The following is a 25,381-nucleotide window of genomic DNA, read 5'->3' as shown; positions in this document are numbered from 1 at the left end:
TATGAATATTGCCTGATACATAAATACTGCGCGCGATCTCCTCTCGGCTAGAGAAAAAGAGTAAAAATGTGGAATTGTATGGAAATAAAATAGTACGATTACGCAGGGTGATTTTTCTTTTTTTTTTTTTCAGATCATACTTCAACAACAGATACATTGATTATCTGAATTCACTAATGGAACCATCAGAAAAAGAGCAGACAATTGGGATTGTTGGTGCTGGTTTAGTTGGGTGTTTGGCAGCTTTGGCATTTGCATCCAAGGGTTATTCTGTAACCTTATTTGAATTGAGACCAGATCCTAGAACAGTCGATTCTAGTCAAAGAAATTTACGATCGATTAATTTGGCAGTTAGTAATAGAGGTATTAGAGCTTTAAAATATGTTGACCTGGAAATGGCGGATAGGGTTTTGAAACACATTATTCCCATGAAAGGAAGAATGATTCACGACATTACTGGAACCAAGCAGGAATCACAAGTATATGGATTGAACGGAGAGTGCATTAACTCCATCGATAGATCTTTCTTGAACAATTGTTTGTTAGAAGAGTTGGACAACTCGAATGTGAGAACTTTCTTCAACCACAAGTTGGTTAAATTGGATAGCAATAATAGTTCCAGAATGACATTTATTGATGGTGACGGACAAACCCAAGTGTATGAATTTGATTTTGTTATTGGTTGTGATGGTGCCCATTCACAGTTTAGATATCAATTGCAAAGAGGTATGAGAATGGACTATTCCCAGAAATATATCGACATGCAATACTTGGAGTTGTACATCCCACCAAATGATGATCCGGAAAATAAGTTTTCTATAGATGCAAACCATTTACACATCTGGCCAAGACATAACTTTATGTTGATTGCATTAGCAAACCAAGATGGATCATTCACTTCAACCTTTTTCAGTCCCTGGTCCGTTATTGAAGGCATAAAGACCAGTGACGAATTCTTACATTTTTTTAAACAGAACTTTCCTGATGCATATAAACTCATTGGTGAAGCACCTTTGGTCAAGGCATTTGATAGCAACCCTAGAGGTTCCTTGATGCAAGTAAGCTGTTATCCTTATAGTAATGGGAGAGGTATCATCTTAGGTGATGCTGCACATTCCATGGTTCCGTTCTATGGCCAAGGTATGAATTGTGGGTTTGAAGATGTTAGAGTCTTGATGGAGTTAATTGAGGCCAATGATGGCGACATTCAAGCTGCATTTAAACAGTATTCTCCTAGTAGAAAGGATGACCTTGATGCCATTTGTAAATTGGCTTTGGATAATTATTATGAAATGTCCTCAAAAGTTGTTGATGTTGGTTATTTAATTAGAAAGAAATTAGATTACACTTTGGGTAGAATTTTGAAGAACAAATGGTTACCGTTATACACCATGGTTTCATTTAGAGACGATATACCTTATGCAAAAGCTATAGAAATCGAACAGAAACAAAAGAATATATTGAATAACGTCCAAGTTGGTGTTGTGGGTGCCGCTGTTGTATATGGATTAGTCAAGTTCGGACAGTATTGGAACCGAAGATAATTTTTGTTTTTGAATGTGTCACAGTGGATAGTCGTGTGAAATACAATTATTAATGTTCAATTTTTTTTTTTTTTCTTTTGTTCTCTCATGGGTTTTTGAAAAATTTTTGCCCACATTAAAGAAAAACTCTTCTTCTTTCTTTTTGATTTGAAACATAATCTACTTTGTATATCAACGAGGAACGTTGTTTTAATTAATATTTTTTTCACTTGTAAATAGTATCATTTTATTTATTTCCCTTGTCATTGTTGTTATTGAGTTGATAATTTTGGTTTAAAGTCAAACATCATGTTAAGATCTACAATAATAAAAAGAAACCCGTTATTGGCTTCAAGTAATACCACTGTCACACCAATTATTTTGTCCACTGCTAGATCCTTTCACTACAGTAATGTCAATTTTAATGATAAACCGCCATCATCAGACTCCCCAATGAAGGTGTTTTTTGACACTTTCAAGAGTGAGGTTAAGAAATCTAATGAATTAAAAGAAAACATTAAAGCTTTACAGGATGAGTCCGGTAGAATGGCTGAATCTGAAGCTTTCAAGAAGGCTAAAGAAGCTTATGCCAAGGCACAGTTGGGAAGTACTGCGGCTGGTAAAGTTTTGAAAAAAGGGGCCGAAACCGTTGGTGATGTTGCATATAAAGCTTGGGAATCTCCAGTTGGTAAAGGTGTCAGAACTGGTGTTAGAGTTACTGCTGACGTTGCCGACAAGGCATTTGAACCAGTTAGAAAAACCCAAGTGTATAAGGATGTCTCTGAAGTCATTGATGATGGATCTTCAACTGCATATGGTGGGTTTTTAACCAAGGAACAAAGAGAAGCTTTGAGAAAGAAAGAGTTGGAAAGAAAGAAAAAACTTGGTTATCAAGGACCAGTTAGAGAAAATGAAGAAGCTGGTGGAGCTTTGATTGCCACTGAACATAAAGCCACTGGTCCAACAATGGGTGAGAAATGGGAAAACTTCAAATTGAAATCACCAGTTGGACGTGGAGTTGCTTACTTGCAAGAGAAATGGGAAGAATCAGAAAACGGTTTAATTGCATTAATCCGTACCATCATTGAAAAAGTCACTGGTTTCTTTTCCGAGACCGAGCAAGCTAAAGTTGTTAAACAATTGAAATTAATGGACCCATCATTTAGACTTACTGATTTCCAAAGAACATTGACCAACTACATTGTTCCAGAGGTTGTGGATGCTTATGTTAAAAATGATGCTGCTGTCTTGAAGGAATGGTTAAGTGAAGCCCCTTATAATGTTTGGGAAGCCAACAACAAGCAATTCATACAGCAAGGTCTCTTTTCTGACAGTAGAGTATTGGATATAAGAGGAGTTGAAATTGTCACCTGTAAAAGTTTACAGCCAAATGATGTACCAGTAGTTGTTGTCAGCTGTAGGGCACAAGAAATTCACCTTTATAGAAAAGCCAAAACCGGGGAAATTGCTGCCGGTACCGAAGACCACATTCAATTGAGTACATATGCCATGGTTTTGACCAGAATCCCAGAAGAGTTTGATAACAAGACCACTGAAGGTTGGAAGATTGTTGAATTTGCCCGTGGTGGCTCTAGACCTTTCCATTAGTAGTAACCTTCACTTTTGTATATATATATAATGTATATCATTAATTCTAAAATTCATGAACAAAACGTACATCTGGTAATTGCACGATATTATATCACGCACAAGGTGGAAGAGAAATTTCAGTAATTTTCGTTTTGGACAACGAGATCAAACCAAAAAAAAAAAAAAAAGAAAAAGAAAAAGAAAACAACAACTTTATTGGTGATAACATCTATTATTGTTTCTCTCTAGAACATACACTCTTAGTATTAATTTTACAATGTCCGAAATAGCAGACAAAGCCGAAGTGAAACAAGTGTTTGATAGGTTGAAGAAAGATCCAGCTAATCAAGTTTGCTTTGATTGTTCTAACAAGAACCCTACTTGGACATCTATTCCTTTTGGTATTTTCTTATGTTTACAATGTTCTGCTGTGCACAGAAACTTGGGTGTCCATATATCTTTTGTCAAGTCTTCTAACTTGGACTCGTGGCAACGTATTCAATTAAGAAACTTTAAATTCGGTGGTAACCAACAAGCAAAAGACTTTTTCCTCAAAAATGGTGGTTCTCAATTTGTCAATAACAAGAACGGTGTGGATGCCACAGCCAAGTATTCATCTCCTTGTGCTAATAAGTATAAAGAAAAGTTGAAACATAAGGCTTTGCAAGATGCTGAAAAGCATCCTAACATTGTTACTTTGGATGATATTACTGATGTGTTGTCCTTGAGTGATTCTCAAAGTGAATCTACTGACGATTTCTTTTCCAACTGGACCAAGCCAGTCAACAATTCCAGCACTGCATCACCCGTTTCTTCCAAGAATGGTACACCTAATGCATCCACAGATGATTTAACTAAAAAGAAAACTGTTGTTCGTACCACCACCAACAGTTCTTCACGATTAAATACTGCTGCAAAGAAATCAATTTTGTCAAGCAAAGGAAATGGCCCAAGAAACTCACGTTTGGCTTCCAAGAGAATCAAGCAAGATGAAGAAATTGATTTTGATGAAATTGAAAAGAAGGCTAAACAAGAAGCTGAAGAAGCAAAGAAATTGGGATATAAACCAACTGAAAGTGTCAGTAATGCTACTGTTGCCACTGATTCTCCAAGAAAAGCTTCAGTTGCAAGTTCATTATCTTTGAAGAAGGACAATGATGAGGTTAAATTAACCCCTGCACCTGTTCAAGAAACCACTCAACAATTTCAAAAATTGGGTTTTGGTATGACTCAAGGGGACAACGTAGTAAGCAGTGCACCTGGAAAGAAATACAAAGAAGTTAAATACACTGGTGAAGTATCCAACAAGTTTGGTACCCAAAAGGGTATTTCATCAGATGAGTTTTTTGGAAGAGGTCCACGTTTTGATGAACAAGCCAAGAATGAAGCCAGAAGTAAACTACAAGCTTACAATGGGGCTCAATCGATTTCATCCTCATCATACTTTGGAGAAGAACAAGGCAGCAGTGCTCGTGGAAGCAGCAATGCTGGTGGTTTAGGTGACTTGGAAGCAAGTGCAAGGGAATTTGCTTCTAGATTTTCTGGTAATGCCAACCAAGATTTGGAAGTATTGAAGGATGCTTTGGAAGACGGTGCTAATAAATTGGGTTCTTATTTGAGAGATTTCTTGAGATAGATGTATTATCTAAATTGTGTATTAAAGAGAATATATATATGTATATATATATATATATAATGATTATAATAAATTGATAAAATAGGAATGAGATAAAAGTATATTTATATTTATATAAAAAACACAAAACAAAGTAAACGTGAAAATATAGAATATCTATGATTATTCGATGTGGGAAACTTCAGCCTTTTCATTCCATTCTGGGTTGGTGACAGCCATTCTTTGGTGTTCGTATAATGGTGGCAATGGACGAACGTTACGACGCAAGGCGTATTTTTGAACATTGTTCCAGAATTCTCTAGTACGGTAAAGAGCGTGGTCATACATTGGAACGGCAAACACATCGTCCAATTCTTCTAAAGTCAAACCTTTAGTTTCTGGTAAGAACCACAATACCAAGAAGAAACCAACAGCATTCCAAGCAGCATAGAAACCAAAGGCACCAGTAGAAGTCATGGCATTTTGCAATCTTGGCCAGGTGAATGCCAAAATAAAGTTAAAGAACCAACAGGTAGCAGTAGCCCAACTCATACCCAAGTCACGGATATACAATGGGAAAGCTTCAGCAGAGTATGTGAATGGAACTGGACCTTCGGAACTGGAATAGACAGCAGAGAAAAGATACACACCAGTTGTAACCATAGCCAATCTACCTTGTCTGTCATGAATCAAGAACCCAAAACCGGCAATCAACAAGAAGGCACACATCCAAGGGAAAGCAAACAACAACAAGTTTCTACGACCAAATTTATCAATTGTCAAGAAAGCAGGAAGGGCAAAGGTGAAATTAATCATACCAAAACCCCAGGAGGCCAACAAAGCACTAACTTCACTGTATTTAGCTTGAATGAAAATGGATGAAGCATAGTAGGCAATAACATTAATACCACAGAATTGTTGCATAAACATAACAATCCAGGCAGCAATAGCACCATTTCTGTTTCTTCTAATGGTAAACATTTGAATAGCTCTCTTCCAGGTTGGGATATCATAAGAACCTTCTTCTTGTAACAAGACGTATTGGTAGAAACAATCACGGGCAGCAGCAATTTCTTCGAAACGTAATCTCTTCAATGATTCAAAGGCTTCTCTGTGTCTTCCTTTACCTTGCAACCAACGAGGAGATTCAGGAACATAAGGAACTTGCAACAAAACAATAAAAGCAGGAATACAGGCAGAACCAAGCATCAATCTCCAGTTCAAACCGGTACCAAAACTCTTTTTAGGAACATGATAGAAAGCCAAACAAGCAACATAACCAAACATAATACCAACAGCAGTAAAGAATTGCCACAACATAACCAAAGCACCTCTGACGTGTTTTGGGGTACATTCAGCAGCATAAGCAGGAACAGTAGCTGATTTGACACCAATACCAAATCCAAGCATGAATCTGGCAATGAACAAATGCCACCAGTTATTAACAAAACCTTGCCAAACACAAGTCACAGCAGAGATCAAACAGGTCCAGAAAATAGTCCATTTTCTTCCCAAGTTTCTGTTCCATAAATCGGATGTCCAGCACGCGATACAGGAAGCACACAAGTATGGAGCACCATTGACCAAACCTTCAAGCAAATCGGCATTCTTCATTTTGTCGACTCCAAAGGCTTTTGGATAGAATAAAGTGGCACCAGAAATAACAGATTCATCCATACCTTGGACGGCAGCGGCCATGGCACCAACAGCGATAACTTTCCAAAGTTCAAAAGGAATGTGCCATTTCTTGGTAGCTTCAAGGTATAACCCTTGTTTTTCTTCTTCGGTGATAAATGGCATAGAATTGAAAGCACCAGGAGATCTGGCCAAGGCAGCAGCTCTACCAAACAATTCTGGGTCTAATTCATGTTTAGTAGCGTAGTTTCTACCCATCAGAATAACTTGTTCTTCGGTATATTGAGATAAAACATTTCCACGTTCACCTTGTTCTCTTTCAACTTCTGAATTCATGGATTCCATTTCGGAAGTATCCCTCTTTTTGTTGACACTGGATTGGGAACTGGCATTAGATTGTTCGAATAATTCATCGTGGTTTTCGGTAGGTTTTTCCGTAGCAGACATCTTCTCGTAAGACAATAATAATTAAAAACTCCGAGACAAGAAAAAAATGTTGTTGATATTTAAATAAAGATGAAAAAAAAAAAATTCAGTACTTGGAAAATGTTTATTCCTTTTATACTTGAAATGTGGAGGGGGGAGGGAGTAGAATATGTAGATTATATAGTCAGCCACTTGAGGAGCTTTTTTTTTTTTTTTGTTTTAGTTTGCAAGAAGGATAAAAGAATCATGAACTGATTATTACACAAAATGTATTTAACTTATGCCTGGGTATGTGTAACCCTATTGCTTTTACAGAAGCAATTACACACAGGCATACTATATTATTCCATTTATGCAGACATTTTTTTTATTTTTTTTTTTTTTGCTGCTACGATTAAGTTTTTCCATTGAAAGATAATAGATATAAAGGAAACAAGGAACAGGCGATATTAAATGGTGGGGTAAAAGGAGGTCTTGCATTGATGTACTAAGGGTATGCCGGCTTCAAGGTGATACGTGCTCTGGTATTTTGAATTGGTTATTACAGTTCATGGTATCTCAGATGGGTTTTTTTTATTTGGGGGGTCATGACAGGAGTTAAAAATTCTAATTATTGCTACGCTGCTAAGAATTTTTGACATCGAAAAACTAAAGTACTTAACCTACAGTGCATGTTTCTTTTGATAGCTAATATGAGAGGAGAAGGAGGTTGATGAGGGATCGATAAGATTTCTAGACTTAGAACTTGTGGGTCAAATGCTTTTCTTCCGAAGGACATATTTCCAAGGCTTTTTTACCCCAGGTTGGAGATTATTATTTTACGGATGAGTAATTAAGTCTTACGTTCTGGGGAAGATCTGTAACTGTGAATATCAAAACGTACAAAATTCTAAAATCAATAAAAGAAAAGAAAGAAGATTAAAATTCTAAAAATCCATTATTGTAAATATAGTTGTATTCCTCCGAAACTAAATGAGGTCTATTGTATTTTTGCGGATCCGGTTTATTCTTTTTTTTTTTTTGTTCTACAGACAGAGTTGACACTAATGCGCACCCATAAAAATAGAAATATAAAAAAACCATATCCAAGACTTTACGCCTGTTATGAACAATAGGATGAATACCGGTATGATACATAAATTACAACCAACAATCATGCAAATAGCGGGGTAGTATTAGATGAGTAAGCTTTCAAGTTGAGATGTCTTTAAACTACAATAGTACTAAACTAAGCAAGAAAACCACCCTCTAACTTGACACAGTTTTTTTAGCCTTGCCCTGGTTCAAGTATCCATGGAAGCATTATCGATCTGCGAGCCTCGAAACAGCAATTATAAACTTACTGTGACCAAAATCGTGGAAAAATGTATACATATTCCGAACTTAAGTATGACGTAATTTCTTTTTTTTTTCCTTCCAAGTTGCTCTTTTGCTGGAGTCAAAATTTTCTTCGTGAACGGCGATTACTCTTTTGGTTTTACTATTACCGTATTACCTCTGTTTGTGTTTTACGTTGGATATTGGGCTATTATTGTTGATATCTCCCGAAAATATGATCTACCCGAAGAGTACGCGTCCTTTTTTGTTGGTTCAGGTAGTTGGGTTGATTCTTATATTCTTCCGAAAACCAGGGGAGATTGAGAACTATACAAAATTAGAGTATTAATTGCTTTTGCGTTTGGGATATTACTTTTTGTGTCATATTGTGGGGGATAAATTGAACAATTCTGGGAAAAAATGTCTGAAGACACAGAGGAGAAAAGAAATTCTGTCGGCCAATAGAATTGCAAAGTTTGGACTTGTAGCAGTGCTGCATTGTCTTAATGATTTTTTTTTTTTTTTTTGTTGTTGTTTTGCCGATTCAAATGATAAAGTAATTGGCACCCAAGAAGGATGTTTGGCAAATCAAGTAAATGCTTGGATTGTATAGATGAGATTCATGTTTAATAATTTACGATGGTTTCATTGTTCAATTTCTTGTACCCGTTGAATAATTCTTGAGGTTCGGGAGGGGTTTAGTCGTTAGACTTTTGATTCTAATTTCTTGCAAATTTTTCTTGAAAAATTTCACATCAGATCCGCGTGATACCAGTCATGTGATATAGTGATTGTGATGTGTCTCACGTGTTTTTATCCTATAGTGATAGGGGAACGAATAATGTAGACAAAATGTGCTCTACACACAGTATATATGTGGAAAGATCATACTAATTTTACAATATGCAAATCAACAAAGGTTATGTCTACTTTGAGGTAGTAAACAGGACAACTCAATGAGAGCTGATATATGAAAACTGGGACTACACACAATGATTCATGTTACTGTGAACTAGAGAATATGAACACCCACTAGGATTTACATCCACGGTTTATGAGGAGACCACTCCCCTCTCAAGCTCCTCGTTCTTAGATATTCATCATCAACGATACCAGCTACCCAAGATTTTTTTTTTTAGGTTGTTCTTGTCGAGCGGAAAATCAACCACAATTGCGGAGTTATCCGCTTATCTATCAAAAAATCTGGTTGCACTATAAAATCCCAACACAATCCGCCTTTTCAAATAACCAATTCAAGCATTATACTAATAAGAAACTGACCAAATCATGACCAATCTCAAGAAATTAAACGCTCAATATATTGCATATATCATCAAGTATCCATTATTGACCAAATCCGTTACCGCGGGCGTGTTTTCGGGTTTGAATGAAACAGTATCATCTGTGTTGACCAATGAGTTTAAAGAAACCAACATTGCAGGTATAAAAATCAAACACGTGTTTAGTGAAAAATTGTTAACCATGATTATCTATGGAAGTTGTATTGCTACTCCAATCAGTCACTTTATGTATCAGATCATCAACACTAAACTTTTTAAAGGTCCGTTATCAAGCAAGGGTAAGATTCTTCAAATCTTGACTTCATTATTTACAGTTACTCCCACACTTTCTGCGTGTTTTGTCTCCTGGATTGCTTTAATCAACAACTATAAGTTTCCAAAAGACCAGTTTAATATCGCCGCTGAGTTGAAGAGAATTATTGCTATAATCAAAGGCGGTTTGAAGAAAGGGTATCTCCCGGTGTTGAAAAGTTCCTTGGTGGTTTCATCATGTGCCTTGGTGGTAGCTCAAAAATTTGTTCCACCTGAACTCTGGGTTGTCTTCTTCAACTTGGTGTACTTCTTTTTGGGAACGTATCAAAATACCAAATTAAAGAGATTACAGAAACAACAAAGGTTATTAAAGAAAGATGAATAGAATGTGTAAGTTAATAAAAATTGTTCTTATGCCCGGAGTTTGTGGGGGGAGACGCGCGAATTTTTTTTTTTACATCTCTCTCTCGATTGCTACAAGCAAACTTTTTTTTTTTTGGGAATGGTTATTTGCCATGTTTAAATTCAATATGTAGATTTTTTTTTTTGTCTATAAATTCCTCCCCACCTCGTTTACTAATTACTAATCACCACTTCAGTAATGTATTCTGTATTAAGACAATCAATTCGTCCAAAATTACTTGCAAATCAACACCAATTCAGAACCATGATCACTGCACAGGCTGTTCTTTATACTCAACACGGAGAACCTAAGGACGTTTTATTTACCCAAAAATTTGAAATTGATGACGAAAACTTAGCCCCAAACCAAGTTGTTGTGAAAACTTTAGCTTCCCCTGTTAATCCGTCAGATATCAACCAAATCCAAGGGGTATATCCATCCAAACCAGAGAAAACAACCGCATTCGGTACATCTGAACCAGCAGCACCATGCGGTAACGAGGGTTTGTTTGAAGTGCTCAAAGTTGGTAAGAACGTACAATCCCTTCAAGCTGGTGATTGGGTTATTCCATCTCAAGTTAATTTTGGTACTTGGAGAACTCATGCTTTAGGAAACGAAGACGATTTTATTCAATTGCCAAACCCAGAGCAATCCAAAGCCAACGGTAAAGCCAATGGATTGACTATTAACCAAGGGGCAACAATTTCCGTGAATCCAATGACAGCATACCTTATGTTGACTCACTATGTCAAGTTGACCCCAGGTAAGGATTGGTTTATTCAGAATGGTGGTACATCTGCTGTTGGTAAATATGCTTCCCAAATTGGTAAATTATTAAATTTCAACTCCATTTCCGTTATCAGAGATAGACCAAACCTTGATGAGGTTATTGCTTCACTTAAAGAATTGGGAGCAACCCAAGTTATCACTGAAGAACAAAACAATTCCAAGGAGTTTGGACCAACAATTAAAAATTGGATCAAAGAATCTGGCGGAGAAGCCAAATTGGCACTCAACTGTGTTGGTGGTAAGAGTTCTACCGGTATTGCTAGAAAATTAAACAACAATGGGTTAATGTTGACTTATGGTGGGATGTCATTCCAACCAGTTACAATTCCAACATCTTTGCATATCTTTAAGAACTTCACCAGTGCTGGTTTTTGGGTTACTGAACTCTTAAAGAACAACAAGGAATTGAAAACCCTGACTTTGAACCAAATCATTACTTGGTATGAAGAAGGTAAGTTGACTGATGCGAAATCCATCCAAACACAATTTGACGGTTCCAAACAACTTCATGAATTATACCAAGACGGTGTTGCCAACTCTAAAGATGGTAAACAATTGATTACCTACTAGACTGCGGGAATCATATCCCGGAATCCGAATTATTATTTTTTTTTTCCCCATTCTGCTTCTTCGCATTTGGCCGAAGATTGAAGATAAAATTTTCACAACAATGTGTTGATTAAACTGGATACTAACAGCGGGTTTTTTTCTTTGGCTGAGTTTATTCCGTTGGAATGTTTTAATTTGGATTATATATATAGTCTTATAAATATCAATCAAGATTTTTCTTTTTCTTTTCAACAAGAAGTCATCTCATTTGGTAGTTCAGTGTCGTTTCTTTTTTTTTGGTTCCCTTATCTCGTTCTTCCTTTTATTTCGCGATAATTCCTTTTTCTTATCTATATAAAAAAGTTACATGATTTGTTAAGAACATCCGATTCTGAACTACTTTTTTCTTTCAACTACGCTAAATTTCTCAACTATTATCATGTCAAGAGCATTATCATCGACTAGAGTTTTAATCGATACAAGCATTATCCCAGCTACAATCATATTCTCGTGTGAGACTGGAAAAATCCTTGAAGTGATTCCCAAAGTCTTGTCTCCAGGTGATCCAATACTTCAAGCGTACAATGTCTTACCAATAGACTATAGAAATGTTTCACCTGCAGTAATTATGCCAGGGTTGGTGGATGCACATGTGCACTTAAACGAGCCTGGACGAACCGAATGGGAAGGGTTTGAAACTGGAACTAAAGCAGCTGCTTCTGGTGGTGTTACTACTGTTATCGACATGCCTCTAAATGCTATCCCTCCAACCACAACCGTGGGGAATTTTAACTTGAAAATTAATGCTGCCAAGGGTCAAACGTGGGTGGATGTTGGGTTTTGGGGTGGATTAATTCCAAGTAATATTTCTGACTTGAAACCATTGATTCGAATGGGTGTTCGTGGATTTAAAGCATTTTTGATTGAATCAGGAGTAGATGAGTTTCCAGCTATTGAATCTAAGCATATTCTTGCTGCAATGAAAGAAGTCAAGGACGAAAAGACAATGTTGATGTTCCACGCGGAAATGCAACCACCAGAATCCGCAGCAACAGTATCTTTCAGTATTCCTGAAGATGACGACGAGGAGGAGGAAGATATCAATGAAGAAGACATTACAAAATTTAGTAGTTCTGCCGATACCTTAACAGTAGATATTGAGGATTTCAATTTGGGAATGTCTGCTAGTTTCATAAATAGAGCACCACCACCAGTTGTCAAATTATTAGCCAACGATCAAGGAGACCACCACGAAGAACATGAAAATTGTCGTTTACCACACAATCATGCGGGATCAATGAACCATTCAGTTTTAACTGACCAGCAGGCAAGAGCATTAGCACATACTCCTATTTTAGCCGGTGCTGAACCAACGTATGGGAAACATGCCAGAAAAGTTAACCACCACCACCAATCACCTTATTATTTTGCAGAAGAAGATACAAAAGTTAGTACTCCGTTGTTATTGGCTCAAGAAGAAGACTCCACGTTGAAAAACATCGACGCCACTTCGTATGCTTCATTCTTGGCTTCAAGACCAGATAACTTTGAAACAACAGCAATAGCAGAAATCATCAATTGTTCAACTTTATTACCATCTGTTCCATTGCACATTGTCCACTTGGCGACCCACGAGGCGATTCCATTATTGCGTGCAGCCAAGGCCAGAGGATTACCGATTTCTGCAGAGACGTGTTTCCATTACTTGTCGTTGTGTGCAGAAAGAATAGGCAACTGTTCAACCCATTTCAAGTGTTGTCCACCAATCAGAACAGATGACAACAGGAAGTTATTATGGAGAGCTCTTCGTAATGATATAATCACTACAGTTGTTTCTGATCATTCACCATGTACTCCTGATCTCAAGGGTTTGGAAAAGGGTGATTTTTTTGAAGCATGGGGAGGTATTTCATCTGTTGGTTTTGGATTACCGATATTGTACACCGAAGGTTTAAAATTACAACCACCAATTTCATTAGCCGAAATAAACAAATGGTGTTCTCTTAATACTGCAAAACAAGTGGGATTGAGCCACTGCAAGGGTCAAATCAAAGTTGGATTCGATGCTGATTTGTTGGTCTTTGATACCGAATCGAGGTACATTATTGAAAATAAAGAGACCTATTTTAAAAATAAACTCACTGCATATGATGGGATGGAATTCCAAGGTCGAGTCTTAGAAACAATGGTTAGAGGTCATCGTGTATATGCTTTTGGTAGGGGCCATTCTAGTAAACCATTGGGTAAACTCATATTGGAACCACGTACGGAATAGGTTCCACAAAAATTAAAATAGGTTTTATAGATAACAATAGACGCACACGAGATTATTGAAACATTGGCACGTGGGTGCGGCGTATTTCCAAATTTGGAAGGCTAATTCATCTGAACAAAGAAAGAAAGAAAAAAAAAAAAGTGATTAAATAAATTGGTACAGAGAACGATAATGTAACCACTAATTTTTTTTTTTGTTCATCTTCATTTCTACAAATATACTTCTTTTTACTTTTATTTTCAGAATTGGATTCCAACTTTGAAATTTTTCATCTTTCTTAATCATCAATAATGTCATCTACAAATAAAAGAATTGCATTGCCAGCTAGAGTTGAGCCAAAGGTTTTCTTTGCTAATGAAAGAACATTTCTTTCTTGGTTGAACTTTACCATTATTCTAGGTTCCTTGGGTGTTGGTTTATTGAATTTTGGGGATTCTGTTGGTAGAATTTCTGCTGGATTATTCACTTTCATTGCCATGTTAACCATGGTTTATGCATTAGTTACTTATCACTGGAGAGCCAAGGCAATTAGATTAAGAGGTTCTGGACCATACGATGACAGATTTGGACCAACTATGTTGTGTTTCTTCTTGTTGGTTGCTGTTGTCGTCAACTTTATTTTAAGAATAAGAGCTTAATGGGATGAAATGTATAGGATAGACAGTTTCTTAAATAAAACATGTAAAATTTATGGATTGAGACGACCAAAAAAAAAAAAAATAATCACTCACTTTCTTCTTTATTATTAGTCAGTAACCACATGTCGTACCAATCTTCTACCATAATTGGTGTGTTTTTAGCCGAATTCGATGTCAAGTCTGGGTATAAATTAGTTTGGAGTAAATCTGTTATCCCAGAGTTTGATTTTGATGGGTTGGATTATAAAGCGTTTCCTTCAGGAATACACGAGTTTAATAATTCCACGGTTTTGATAAGTCACTGTTTCCAGGATAAAATCTACTATGGGTTAAGCAAGTTTTATCAGTATATAATTGGTGACGATTCTAGTGATAGAAGCAACGTGAAAATGTATGCATTGGGAGTGTTGTGTGATCTGAAACCAAACCCTTGGAAGCCAAACGAGTTTATTCGAAATGGATGGGAATATGTGGATCTGTTGAATGAGAAGCTTGTACAGTTTGTACATCTGCAACAATATGATAATTTCAAACCAATTGAGAGTGTGCTTGAAGGAATGGATGGATTGTCCCCTACTGGACCAAATATCAATAATCATTTGTTGACCAAGTTACCCGAGATGTTTAGAACTTTAGGACCACTTGTTTTTGTGTTGTATAAACAGAGTCTTTTGAGAAAGAATATTCTAATCTTCAATCAGCATACTAAGGCTCACGATGATCAAGATCTTTTACCCAATGGCGAAGACCATTTGTTTAGTATCAGTTCCTATTGTTACTTGTTGTCGCTTTTGTCGATTATTCCACAAGATATTGAATTAATTTCTAAAACGTCAGCAGCTACTTACTCACAGCCGGTGTACCATATTGGGTTGAATGACTTAACTGGACATTTGATGAAAGTAAAGGGATACATTGGCAGTACTAATGATGAAATTTTAAAGGATAATCCTGTGTATGATGTTGGAGTAGTGATTGATGAAAAAGCGAGTGTTTTCCGTTTCCCATCAGAGACACTTAAAGCAACTAACAAGGACTACAGGAAGTTCCAATTGATATACCAAGACTTGCCGGCAAAGAAAATCAACATTAGCAATCATTCCAATATTTCTACAGACGATTTAAATTCCCTTCGCACCGAATCAGTTCGCAACTATAACGAGTTGGATTTAAGAAATGATATAATAGAGCCATCATGGTGGAAAGAGGAAGCAATTGAGCCGGTATCATGGATAGAGAGTATTTGGTCAGCTTTCTCGTGGTTTGCAACTGCTGGCCAGCAATTAGAAACTCTGCCGGTGACAAACCCGCCGATCCGCCATGTTCAAACAGAAGCTGATTTATTAGATCTTATTCACATTGTTGGGTATTTCCATAAATTAACAACGAAGTGGTTTTATATAATCAACGAAATGGTGTTGGAGGTGTTAGATGACCAAGTGATTACTGAAGAACAACCGTTAACGGAGAGAATAACAATCAAGCTTACATATCAGGATATTTTAGAAATGGAACTAGATCCATACTCAAAAGAAGATTTGGAATTTATCAAAGAGTTTATATTATTATATTGGGAAGTTGTGGATGATGTAGAAATTGGTGTAGGTTTTACAAATATATGTTGTTAATTGTGTGTGTGTGTGTGTGTGTGAAGTTTAAAAAGAAAAGTGTGTGTCTGGCACAATCAGAAAAGAAACGAAAACTGACCAACTGTGAGAAAAAAAAAAATAAAAACAAAAAAAAAAAAAAAAATACTTATTCCACCACACCACAGAGCAAAAAGGTTCTTGTCTCTTTTTTTTTTTATCTTATTGACTTTCCCCTCCTTCTTTGATAGTTTCAAATAGACCTTTTCAATCTACTGAAGCATGAAGAGTCAATCGAATCGTGTTAATAATTTCAAGAACGGACATCGCCGTTCAAGTTCCCGTGCCTCCAATGATGATAGTGGAAACCAGCGATTAGTTTTGTTGATTGCCTCAGCTATTGGGAAAAAATGTATTGCCACAATTACCGATGGATCCCGTTATGAAGGTTTATTGGTTGCTAGTGATGTATCTCCGGCACAGGGATCAGCATCTGCCCCGTTGTCGGTTGTGTTGTTGAAACCAAAGTTGGTCAGCAAGAGTTTGATCAACGAGAAAAACAATCTTGACAAATTACCCGAGAACTTGATTATCCAGGCAAAAGACTTGATTGATTTGGAAGTAGCTTTGGATTTGAATGAGGAAGTCAAACCTCGTCTTGGATTTAAAAAAGATTCTGATATTTCCGGACAAATTGCATTCAAGGAACGTGAACTTCAGAGGTGGGTGCCAGAAGATGATATGGAATTAAGTTTGGAAGATGATGGTGGTGAGTGGGATCAATTTAAAGTTAATGAAGAAAAGTTTGGTGTTGAATCCACTTATGATGAACATTTGTATACCACAAGAATCGATACCTCCGCTCCGGACTACCACCAACGTGTGGCAAGGGCTGAGAAAATTGCCAAAGAAATTGAACTGCAGGCCACTACCGATAGACATATTTTGGAAGAAAGGGGTATCCAAGTTGACGATAGTGGAATGGATGAAGAGGACAAGTATTCTGGTGTTGATAGACGAGGTGACGAGTTGATGGCCGCATTGAGAAATGCCAGCATTTCCAATGATGCTAATAAACCAGGAAACACCACCACAACTCATAGAACCGCTCATTATCACAATGATCCGGCTATTATATCCAGCTCCAAACAAAAGAAACCAGATTCCATCCCACCAAAACCATCAGTACCAAATGAATCATTTAGATTGAATGCTCAAAGTGAAATCAATTCTTTACGCGAGTTCAGTGCTAATTTTAAGATTCCACATAAGATGCCTCAAGACTTGTTACCAATTTTGGCCAAGGATAAGTTGAAGCAAGATGAGATTTTAAAGAAACAGCAAAGTGAACAGAAGAAGAAAGAGTCGAAATCATTCAAGTTGAATCCAAAAGCTGCTGCGTTCACACCATCTGCCAAACATGCCACTATAACATCTCCACCAAACTTTCACAAGTCACCAATCAACCCTTCACCAAAAGTGTCCCACCCAAGACCATACTCGTCCAATGGTAGTGTTAGTTCGCAAGGATCCGCTAAAAAGCACCATCATGTTTCAGCAGTAGATTTCTTTGGAGGGAATGATAAAGTGCCTACAAAAGAGAGCCAGAAACAAAAGATTACTTCGTTTAGACGTGGATTTAGCATGTTTGTAACAACAAGAACCAAGCAAAAGGATGGCAATCCAGTTGTATACGAGAAAACATTCCAAACCCCACCTACTTGGGATTCTACAGTTGAAGAAGCTCATAATAAAGTGTTTGCAAGACATGTTGCTGCAACTCCATTTGTTCCAAGTCCAATGATGGCTGCACCAATACCGTATGGAAATAAGTTCCCAATGTCGCCTCAACAGCAACAACAACAGGCGGCTGCAGCAGCTGCCATGGTTGTACAAATCCAACAGCAACAGCAGCAGCAACAACAACATATCCCACATCATGGTCATCCACAACAACCACATCATCCACAACAACAACAGCAACAATATGCCATGATGTATCAACAACAATTCCCACCCCAGGTTCCGATGTTTTATGGTGATCCAACATTTTTCCCTCCAGCGGGTTTTATACCTCCACCAGCACAATTTGGTAATCCAAATATGATGATGGGTAATCCTTACCAATATCAAGGAAATAGAAGGTATTCGAAAAAGGGCGGGCCTGGACATAGTTGAGTAGGAAAATAGTGTGTAGTATCTGGAAAAAGAAATAAACAGTAAGAGAGAGAGAAAAAAAAAAGATAAAAAACGAAAAAAATACAACAAAAAAAAAAAAAAACACCACCACCTGTGAACAACACCATACGAAATGAGTGATTCGACGTTATCTAAAATAAGTGAATTGATCAAGTTGGAGGATGATCTTGTCAAAATTGGTACTATTCGTCAACAATTCCTTAAAGAGAAATCATCAGTTGATGTAAAACTTGCCACAGCCACAAACATTCAAATGACTGGCATGCTTCAGAATGTTGAGAAACTTCAACAAACAATGGGGAAATTGGCCACAATTAAAGGTAATATTGGTGAAGTGCAAAAGATACATGAGGATACAATCAATTCTGTTAAGGATTATGATACGATCAAAAAGATTACCATTGTAAATCAGTTTTTAAACCAAACAGCGAGCTTGTATGAAGATATATCGGGATTTAAGAAATTCTTGGACGTGTTGAACCAACAGATTGAAAATGAAACAGAAGAATTGAGAAATGATTTGTCATACCCACTACCTAATCTTTTTCAAATTCATTCTGGATATACTCAAGCCCGGAACTTCCTGGATTATTTGGAAGTGTATGCAAGAAACTTGTCGGATGATTTGCAATCCATTGTTTACAAAGTCGTTTCCCCCATGAAAAAGACCATTAAATTATTTGACGAATTACTCCAGGAGGCTATTTTCAGTTTAACGGAAGTGACAAAAGTCGGGAACTATACCAATTTTTTCAACTTGTTTACTGTGTTAACATGGGAAGAGAAACAGGATATGAAGTTGGTGTTACTTACATCGTTGCAGTTGAACTCAGAAGATCCCAAATCAGTCAATTACAAGACGTTTAGAGGAAGAAGTAGAAACTACAAAAAGTTTTTCTTTGACAAGTTGAAAGCAAATCTTAATGAGATTTTTGATTCGTGTGTTGAACATTACAAGCAAGATAAAGCGTTGGTTTATACCGATCTTGATTGGTTGGAGGATGAATTAAGATTTATATTTGAAACATTGGATAAAGCATTCCCTAGTGGATGGAAGATCAGTGCATTTATTGAAGAAGTGTACTACACCCGACTCCATCAATTGACTATGGATGTTATTGAAACTGATCCACCAGCTGAAGATTTGTTAAAGATTTTGCTGTACGATTCGAAGTATGGCAAGTTTGTGTCACAGTACAATGTACAGCAACGATCAATTATTGGTGAAGAGTTGAAGGAGACTGTGTTGGATGATTACTTGAAGAACATCACCAACAAGATGAATGAATGGTACACTAATTTGATTGCACAAGAAACCAGAACATTTTCTGAAAGACCTTCGGCACCAGAAATATATCCGATCACGCAGGAAATTGAAGACTTGGATGCCAATAACCAATTGATATCTACGCCAATTGATCTTAATGTTTATGTGTTGCCTGATTTTAAGATCCCATTGACTATGCTTAAGGAACAAGCCGATGTGGCTGCTGATTCGAACTATGCCAGAATATTGGTTGAGGTTATTGAGAACTGGTCTGCTTGTTATATCAAGAGGGTTTCTACATTCCGCGAACTTGTTGATGATGAAATGGATAGGTACATGTCGGTATTTAGCAATGATGACTATTTGATCAAAGAAAGCAAAGCCAAGAGATTGTTTAGAAAAAAGAAACCCCAAGGTGTTGATTTGGAGAACTTGACTCCGGAGGAGCAAAGTAAATTGTCAAGAGAAGGTTTAGTTGAGTATTTGGTTGCGTTGGCCAACTCCTTGGATATCAGTGATGGAATTTTGAACGACAAGTTTGCGCCAGCATTCAAAGAGAAGATCCACACGCTGTATCATAAACGAATCTCACGTGCCATTGATGATGCGTCGGAAAGTTCCAACTCGTTGATTTCGGAGATTTTAAGTGCTATCTGTGACATTGTTATGAACGATTTAACCCCAGCATTGTGTAAGTTGTTTACTAAGAAATGGTACGATGATGGCAATTCGCAAACGGGTGAACCAACTATTGCTGAGTTGATTGTGGAGACTATTAGTGAATATATGGGAGAGATGAGACAGTACTGTTGTTATCCAGTGTACCAGTTGTTGTTTAGAATCTTTTTGGATAATTTCATTCCTACGTATATTAGAATTGGATATGAAAATGTATTACATGGAGATGGTAAGAAAGTTGATCCACATGCCACTAAAAAGTACAAATCATTTAGTGAAGCTATCCTTCGAGATGTGGAGACATTTTTCAGTGGGTTGGACCCGTTGTTTACCAAAAAAGATGCAGAATATTTCTTTTCCTCATTGCTTGCCATTGAAATGTTGCAAGAGTTGGGTACTTGTGAGGTGGATAATATCCAAGAAGCATGGCAACATATGGTTTTGCCCAAGTTTTATGACTGTTCCATTGAGTATATTAGGGGGATTTGTTTATGTAGAAAAGATATGGATAAACATGCTGTTAAAAGATTATTGCCGGTATTACAGGATATAAAGATTGATTATCACCAAAAAGTTGAACCACCAGAAATCCCAATTTTCACATTGAATGATTTTGAATTCCAAGATTAATCTGAATCACTTGAGTAGTTTACCAATAGTTTAGGTTTTTTCTTTAGTTTAATAGTTTGAGGAATGTCAAGTTTACGTTTGGATTGATTTAGTTTCTCTCGAGCCATGTCTTCTAGTTTTTCTTTATCCACATCGACTTTGGATTGAATTGCCTCTAATTGTTCATTAAGTACTTGTTGTTTCTGTTGTTCTTGTAAACGTTTTTCCAAGTTTTCCATTCCAGTAGATTGTTCTTTCCAAAACGGGTTCTTCTTTCTCTTTTCCTGGAGTTCTTTAAACTTCTTGTCCTCTTCTTCCTCTTTCTGTAATCTATCAAGTAAATCATCTTCGGTTTCAGTTTGTGGCTGCTTTTTCTTTTCAAAATTTCGTACTGCACCTCCTTCAGGGGTGTATCCAGCATTCTTGGGATCGGTTTTGAATGTAATGGTATTGTTACATCCGGGGCAGTTGATGTAAAATCTAATGATTTTGGTGTTTAAGTATTTCTCTTGTGTGACCTCCTTTCTTGCATTGAATGATCTTCGTTCTCCGATGTATTCGTCACATTTAAGGCATCGCATGGAGTATGGAGCCATCATACGAATCTTGATTGTTTGATTACCATTCTGCTTGGGTTTCTTCTTTGGGAGTTGGGATGGGTCATAATCTGGCGGGTACCACTTGTTGATTGCCTTTCGTTCTGACATGGGGTGGATGAAAACAAAAAAAAAAAAAAAAAAAAAAGTGTGCTACATGGGTGGATTTTGTTTTGTAATTCTTTTTTTATCTCTGTTCGTATCTATTGTACATAAATTATTTTTATTAAAAATGCTACAACTATACACCCTAATCGGCATTTCTTCTGGCAGCTCTCTTTTGAGCTCTTCTTTGAGTACCAAAGATCTTCTTGTCTCTGTTCTTCTTTTGTTTTCTTTGTTGTCTAGAAGCTTTTTCGACTTTTTCGGCCAAACCGTATCTGACTAATCTGTAGGCTGGTTCGAATTTCTTAGCATCAGCAACGGATTGGTAGACCAAACCGAAACCAGTAGATTTACCACCACCAAATTGGGTTCTGAAACCAAAGACGGAGACAGCGTCTTTTTCGGCCTTGTAGATTTCAGCCAATTTTTCTCTCAATTCATCCTTGGAGACGTTGGCTCTGTTTGGATGTAAAACATCAATGACAAATTGTCTTCTGGCTAATAATGGGTTGGAAATAACCTTTCTAGTTCTGATGGTAACAGCGTCACTCTATTATCAAAGTTAGTACATTTAATGGTTCATAAATGGATACAGACAGACGCATATAACGTCCTAGCTCTCTACTGAGTTCAAACATACCATTGTCGATAGATATTCTAGTATTGTGATAAGACCTCTAAGTGAAAATTTCTGTTTGATATTTTTTTTTTTGCTAACCTCTGGGAATGCGAGGAAAAAATGTTTTTGATTTTGTTAAAGACTGTATAGAGGACAGCGTGCCTCATAGTTAAGACTATTAGTGTGCGCGTGGAGAGATAGGGCAAATTGGTTTTGTGTGCGAAAAATTGTCCAAGTTGTGAAAAAAAGTACGCACGTGTATAATTAGGGCTACAACCCTAATGCGAGATACTGTCTGGGCAGAGTAAGAGGGTCAAGTCAGTGATTGTATGTGGTTGTTAGAGCTCGTTGGAAGAGTAGTAGATGTAGTAAGAGAGGTAGTTGACATATGTATTTTAGTTCAAGAATGTGTATAAACTTGAGTAAATGTAAGAGGTGGTACCAATAAATCTGAGACGGTATCAATAACAGATGATTACAGAGTAGGTTTGCGGTGTACTAGTGGGACTAGTCAACGATCTACAGATATGTCTACATGTACTTTCTGAAGTGTATCCCCTTGCTGGAGTCTTGCAACTGGGTGTTACTCCATGTTTTACACAAAATCATCGGTTCATCCCATCGCTAGAAAAACAGAAAGTACTTGAAAAAAAAAAAAAAAAAAAATTTCTAGAAACATTACTGACAGAATAATATCCACAACAATGGTTTCATTCTCGTGTGAAGTGTGTAACGACACTATTATCAAAAAGAAATTAGATCAACATACTCAAAGATGTTATGGTGCTTATTTTACATGTATAGACTGTTCAACAACTTTTGAAGGTACAGAATATAGAAAACACACCAGTTGTATAACTGAAGATGAGAAATACCAAAAGAGCTTGTACAAGAAGAAGCCAGCAAAAGGCCAACCAAAGAGGGTAGAACCAAAGAAGGAGGAGCCAAAGAAGGAAGTGAAGAAGGAAGAACCAAAGAAGGAGGTGAAGAAGGAAGAACCAAAGAAGGAAGTGAAAAAGTCCAAACCAGCCAAGGAATTCCCCCTTGACAGTGTATCAGGAACTGAAAACTTGTACAAAGTTCTTAAAAAATCATCAAAGGGTGAATCCAAGAAATTGAAGGAAATACTAAAATCATTGAAAGTCACCAAAGTTGATGGAAAGTATATTATAGAACAATAGATGAGAGGCGTATCAAGACTAATGTGATAGAGGAAATAGAAGTAATGTATGAAGTGATTTCAATTCAAGAATGTAGCAAATGAGCTGTGATAGAGATAAATGACGGGACGACCAGCAATTCAAATAGTTATGCTTGTGATGATACGAGTCAATCAATCAAGAGCCACAATCTGGGTCTAAATAATGAGATTATGTGTGTTCAGTGGTGAGTGATTAGAAAGTGATCAAACCATGATCTACAGTTGTTCAATGTGATAACCGGCAGTCGTTGATCGCTAGTATGGTGGACATTAATAATATCACAATACGTACTCTAATCTCTTTATATCAAGGTTCGTTCTGTAGTGGATGAAACTAGTTTATTGTAAGTGAATATTGAGCTGGACACGACCATAAAGTTGTGTGGAGAAATCCAGTAAACAAACAAAAAAAAAAATCAACGATGATCAAACCAACAAGAGAGTGTCACTACAAACAACTACATGCAGAATGAGAAGAGGGATTAACCCCATACCAGTCAAACTACAGAGATGCCAAACCAGAGCAGCTATTATGGAAATGTAACTTGGTAAAATTAGCCGATCGTGAGCCAACTGATTTGAATGTACATAAAGAGGGGGAATACAAATGTTTCGACGAGTTTACGCAAATGGATTCAACATTACCAAGTAGTCAAGTTTCTGCAAATTGGACTATATGATATTTTCACGGATCCCCTTTTTGATAGATCACAATGGCAACCACAAACTAGCAGTCGATTAGTCAGTCGTCGGTTTCGTTCCCAGATATGTTTTGAATCAGATTCTTCTTCCCGTCAGGCATGATATCTACAAGTGGAAGAATTGATGATTTAATCCCAGAATCACCAGCATATAGTTCTACAAGCGAAGATAAAGAGTGTGAAGAAGAAACTGCCACACCAGCCATGACCATGAAACCAAGTGCAGGTACAGGATCAAGTGTTACCACAACTACAGATGAGGATATCGAAACATAGTGTAAAACTGAAACACAAGTGGAGCCAAACAACAAAAACAACAAGTGGCACTGAAGAAGAGGAATCATAATGATGTTGGTGGCCCAACTACTGAAACCGCCACCAAGTTTGGATCTTGAACATTTACCCATTCCAGTACTTTTGTCACAACAACTACCAACGCTGAAGACGTCACAGATATCCCCAGAACAACCATGTACACGTCAGTTATTACAGATTGAAAACAGAGGTGTTAGAGTTGGCAACGATGGACTTTTCATCGCCGTCGTTGGGTTGTTGACATTGATGTTGGTCTAGTAAATATATATTTGAATATTAGAATAATTATTTACATCTCTATGTAGACTATTTTGTTTGCCACTTTTACCCACTGGGTGGAAAATACTGGAGCTGGTATGTTTCCTGGGTACATGTGTGCGTTACGGCACTGTCCAATATCGATATATGTTGCTGCTCCTGTAAGCAACGCATCGACGCCACCTCTTGTTACTCTGATACACCCACGAAGGAGTACTTTTTCCAAGTAATGCAATAATGATAAAGACGCCAACGACGAGTCGCTCACCGCCAGCCCACAAAATGATAAGTCTATTTCTCGAAGGTATGGCAACCCTGTTGATATGGCCAAGACCGACCCATCGGTGAGACCACAGCAGAAATTCAAGTTCAATATCTCAAGGTTAATGGCCAGGTTGACTATTGCGTGCATGGCCTTGTCTGTGAGGTAGCTGCACTGCTGGAGACTGAGTTTGCGTAGTGATGGCAGAAACGGGAGGGATGTGAAACCGGCATCGGTGATTCCCGAACATCTGGTCAAGTCCAAGCTTTCAAGGTTGTAGAAATATGGAACCACACGGTCACTGACGCTTTTGCAGTATCCCAAGTTGAGAATTTTAAGGTCGTTCTTCTGTAGTAGTCTTTCAACCACATCGTCGTCGACTTTTCGGCAGTTTGACAAATCAATCTCGCGGAGACACTGGCCGGGGAAACACAAGTCCATTATTGCCATGGCACTGATCTCCCAATTGGATCTCATTCTTAATACCTTGAGATTGCCACCGATCCCGATCCCATTCACCATGTAGGAGAACCCTTCGTTTGTTATGTGGAAACAGTTTGATATATCGACAAGTTTTGGTCTTGTCCCGACCCCCTCTCGGAGGTTGCCATTAGTGCTTTATCGGTGATGATGGTACTCCCTTCTAGCTGGGAGGTCGACTTTGTCGATGTC

General features: G+C 37.4%; 15 protein-coding genes across 15 annotated transcripts; 11 read left to right on the top strand and 4 right to left on the bottom strand. All coding sequences in view use genetic code 12, as the record gives it.

The window, feature by feature from the left end:
- Positions 1 to 176: 176 nt before the first annotated feature.
- Positions 177 to 1,544, top strand: BNA4 (kynurenine 3-monooxygenase; the record flags this gene model as incomplete). Its single annotated transcript, XM_002546647.1, has 1 exon — positions 177 to 1,544. The coding sequence occupies one exon, from the start codon at positions 177 to 179 to the stop codon at positions 1,542 to 1,544; it is 1,368 nt and encodes a 455-aa protein (XP_002546693.1).
- Positions 1,545 to 1,832: 288 nt separating this feature from the next.
- Positions 1,833 to 3,131, top strand: TIM44 (protein translocase subunit; the record flags this gene model as incomplete). The annotated part of the gene is made up of 1 exon (XM_002546646.1): positions 1,833 to 3,131. One exon carries the CDS (start codon positions 1,833 to 1,835, stop codon positions 3,129 to 3,131), a length of 1,299 nt encoding a protein of 432 aa, XP_002546692.1.
- Positions 3,132 to 3,390: 259 nt separating this feature from the next.
- Positions 3,391 to 4,749, top strand: GLO3 (ADP-ribosylation factor GTPase-activating protein; the record flags this gene model as incomplete). Its single annotated transcript, XM_002546645.1, has 1 exon — positions 3,391 to 4,749. One exon carries the CDS (start codon positions 3,391 to 3,393, stop codon positions 4,747 to 4,749), a length of 1,359 nt encoding a protein of 452 aa, XP_002546691.1.
- Positions 4,750 to 4,911: 162 nt separating this feature from the next.
- HGT19 (Hgt19p) lies at positions 4,912 to 6,810 on the bottom strand (the record flags this gene model as incomplete). Its single annotated transcript, XM_002546644.1, has 1 exon — positions 4,912 to 6,810. The coding sequence occupies one exon, from the start codon at positions 6,808 to 6,810 to the stop codon at positions 4,912 to 4,914; it is 1,899 nt and encodes a 632-aa protein (XP_002546690.1).
- A 2,583-nt stretch (positions 6,811 to 9,393) lies between these two features.
- On the top strand, positions 9,394 to 10,044 carry CTRG_06167 (uncharacterized protein; the record flags this gene model as incomplete). Its single annotated transcript, XM_002546643.1, has 1 exon — positions 9,394 to 10,044. One exon carries the CDS (start codon positions 9,394 to 9,396, stop codon positions 10,042 to 10,044), a length of 651 nt encoding a protein of 216 aa, XP_002546689.1.
- A 216-nt stretch (positions 10,045 to 10,260) lies between these two features.
- Positions 10,261 to 11,421, top strand: ETR1 (Etr1p; the record flags this gene model as incomplete). Its single annotated transcript, XM_002546642.1, has 1 exon — positions 10,261 to 11,421. One exon carries the CDS (start codon positions 10,261 to 10,263, stop codon positions 11,419 to 11,421), a length of 1,161 nt encoding a protein of 386 aa, XP_002546688.1.
- A 418-nt stretch (positions 11,422 to 11,839) lies between these two features.
- On the top strand, positions 11,840 to 13,675 carry DAL1 (allantoinase; the record flags this gene model as incomplete). Its single annotated transcript, XM_002546641.1, has 1 exon — positions 11,840 to 13,675. One exon carries the CDS (start codon positions 11,840 to 11,842, stop codon positions 13,673 to 13,675), a length of 1,836 nt encoding a protein of 611 aa, XP_002546687.1.
- Positions 13,676 to 13,965: 290 nt separating this feature from the next.
- On the top strand, positions 13,966 to 14,313 carry CTRG_06164 (uncharacterized protein; the record flags this gene model as incomplete). Its single annotated transcript, XM_002546640.1, has 1 exon — positions 13,966 to 14,313. The coding sequence occupies one exon, from the start codon at positions 13,966 to 13,968 to the stop codon at positions 14,311 to 14,313; it is 348 nt and encodes a 115-aa protein (XP_002546686.1).
- Positions 14,314 to 14,435: 122 nt separating this feature from the next.
- Positions 14,436 to 15,941, top strand: CTRG_06163 (uncharacterized protein; the record flags this gene model as incomplete). The annotated part of the gene is made up of 1 exon (XM_002546639.1): positions 14,436 to 15,941. One exon carries the CDS (start codon positions 14,436 to 14,438, stop codon positions 15,939 to 15,941), a length of 1,506 nt encoding a protein of 501 aa, XP_002546685.1.
- A 240-nt stretch (positions 15,942 to 16,181) lies between these two features.
- On the top strand, positions 16,182 to 18,077 carry CTRG_06162 (uncharacterized protein; the record flags this gene model as incomplete). The annotated part of the gene is made up of 1 exon (XM_002546638.1): positions 16,182 to 18,077. The coding sequence occupies one exon, from the start codon at positions 16,182 to 16,184 to the stop codon at positions 18,075 to 18,077; it is 1,896 nt and encodes a 631-aa protein (XP_002546684.1).
- A 133-nt stretch (positions 18,078 to 18,210) lies between these two features.
- SEC6 (SNARE-binding exocyst subunit) lies at positions 18,211 to 20,673 on the top strand (the record flags this gene model as incomplete). The annotated part of the gene is made up of 1 exon (XM_002546637.1): positions 18,211 to 20,673. One exon carries the CDS (start codon positions 18,211 to 18,213, stop codon positions 20,671 to 20,673), a length of 2,463 nt encoding a protein of 820 aa, XP_002546683.1.
- CTRG_06160 (mRNA splicing protein) lies at positions 20,670 to 21,359 on the bottom strand (the record flags this gene model as incomplete). Its single annotated transcript, XM_002546636.1, has 1 exon — positions 20,670 to 21,359. One exon carries the CDS (start codon positions 21,357 to 21,359, stop codon positions 20,670 to 20,672), a length of 690 nt encoding a protein of 229 aa, XP_002546682.1.
- Positions 21,360 to 22,676: 1,317 nt separating this feature from the next.
- On the top strand, positions 22,677 to 23,153 carry CTRG_06159 (uncharacterized protein; the record flags this gene model as incomplete). The annotated part of the gene is made up of 1 exon (XM_002546635.1): positions 22,677 to 23,153. One exon carries the CDS (start codon positions 22,677 to 22,679, stop codon positions 23,151 to 23,153), a length of 477 nt encoding a protein of 158 aa, XP_002546681.1.
- Positions 23,154 to 23,915: 762 nt separating this feature from the next.
- CTRG_06158 (uncharacterized protein) lies at positions 23,916 to 24,281 on the bottom strand (the record flags this gene model as incomplete). The annotated part of the gene is made up of 1 exon (XM_002546634.1): positions 23,916 to 24,281. The coding sequence occupies one exon, from the start codon at positions 24,279 to 24,281 to the stop codon at positions 23,916 to 23,918; it is 366 nt and encodes a 121-aa protein (XP_002546680.1).
- A 197-nt stretch (positions 24,282 to 24,478) lies between these two features.
- Positions 24,479 to 25,231, bottom strand: CTRG_06157 (uncharacterized protein; the record flags this gene model as incomplete). Its single annotated transcript, XM_002546633.1, has 1 exon — positions 24,479 to 25,231. The coding sequence occupies one exon, from the start codon at positions 25,229 to 25,231 to the stop codon at positions 24,479 to 24,481; it is 753 nt and encodes a 250-aa protein (XP_002546679.1).
- Positions 25,232 to 25,381: the final 150 nt, after the last annotated feature.

Source organism: Candida tropicalis (genome assembly GCF_000006335.3).
Source record: "Candida tropicalis MYA-3404 genomic scaffold supercont3.12, whole genome shotgun sequence".
Lineage (NCBI taxonomy): Eukaryota > Fungi > Ascomycota > Pichiomycetes > Serinales > Debaryomycetaceae > Candida > Candida tropicalis.
The sequence above is the reverse complement of the archived record's forward strand: the minus strand, read 5'-3'. Positions and strand labels throughout refer to the sequence as shown.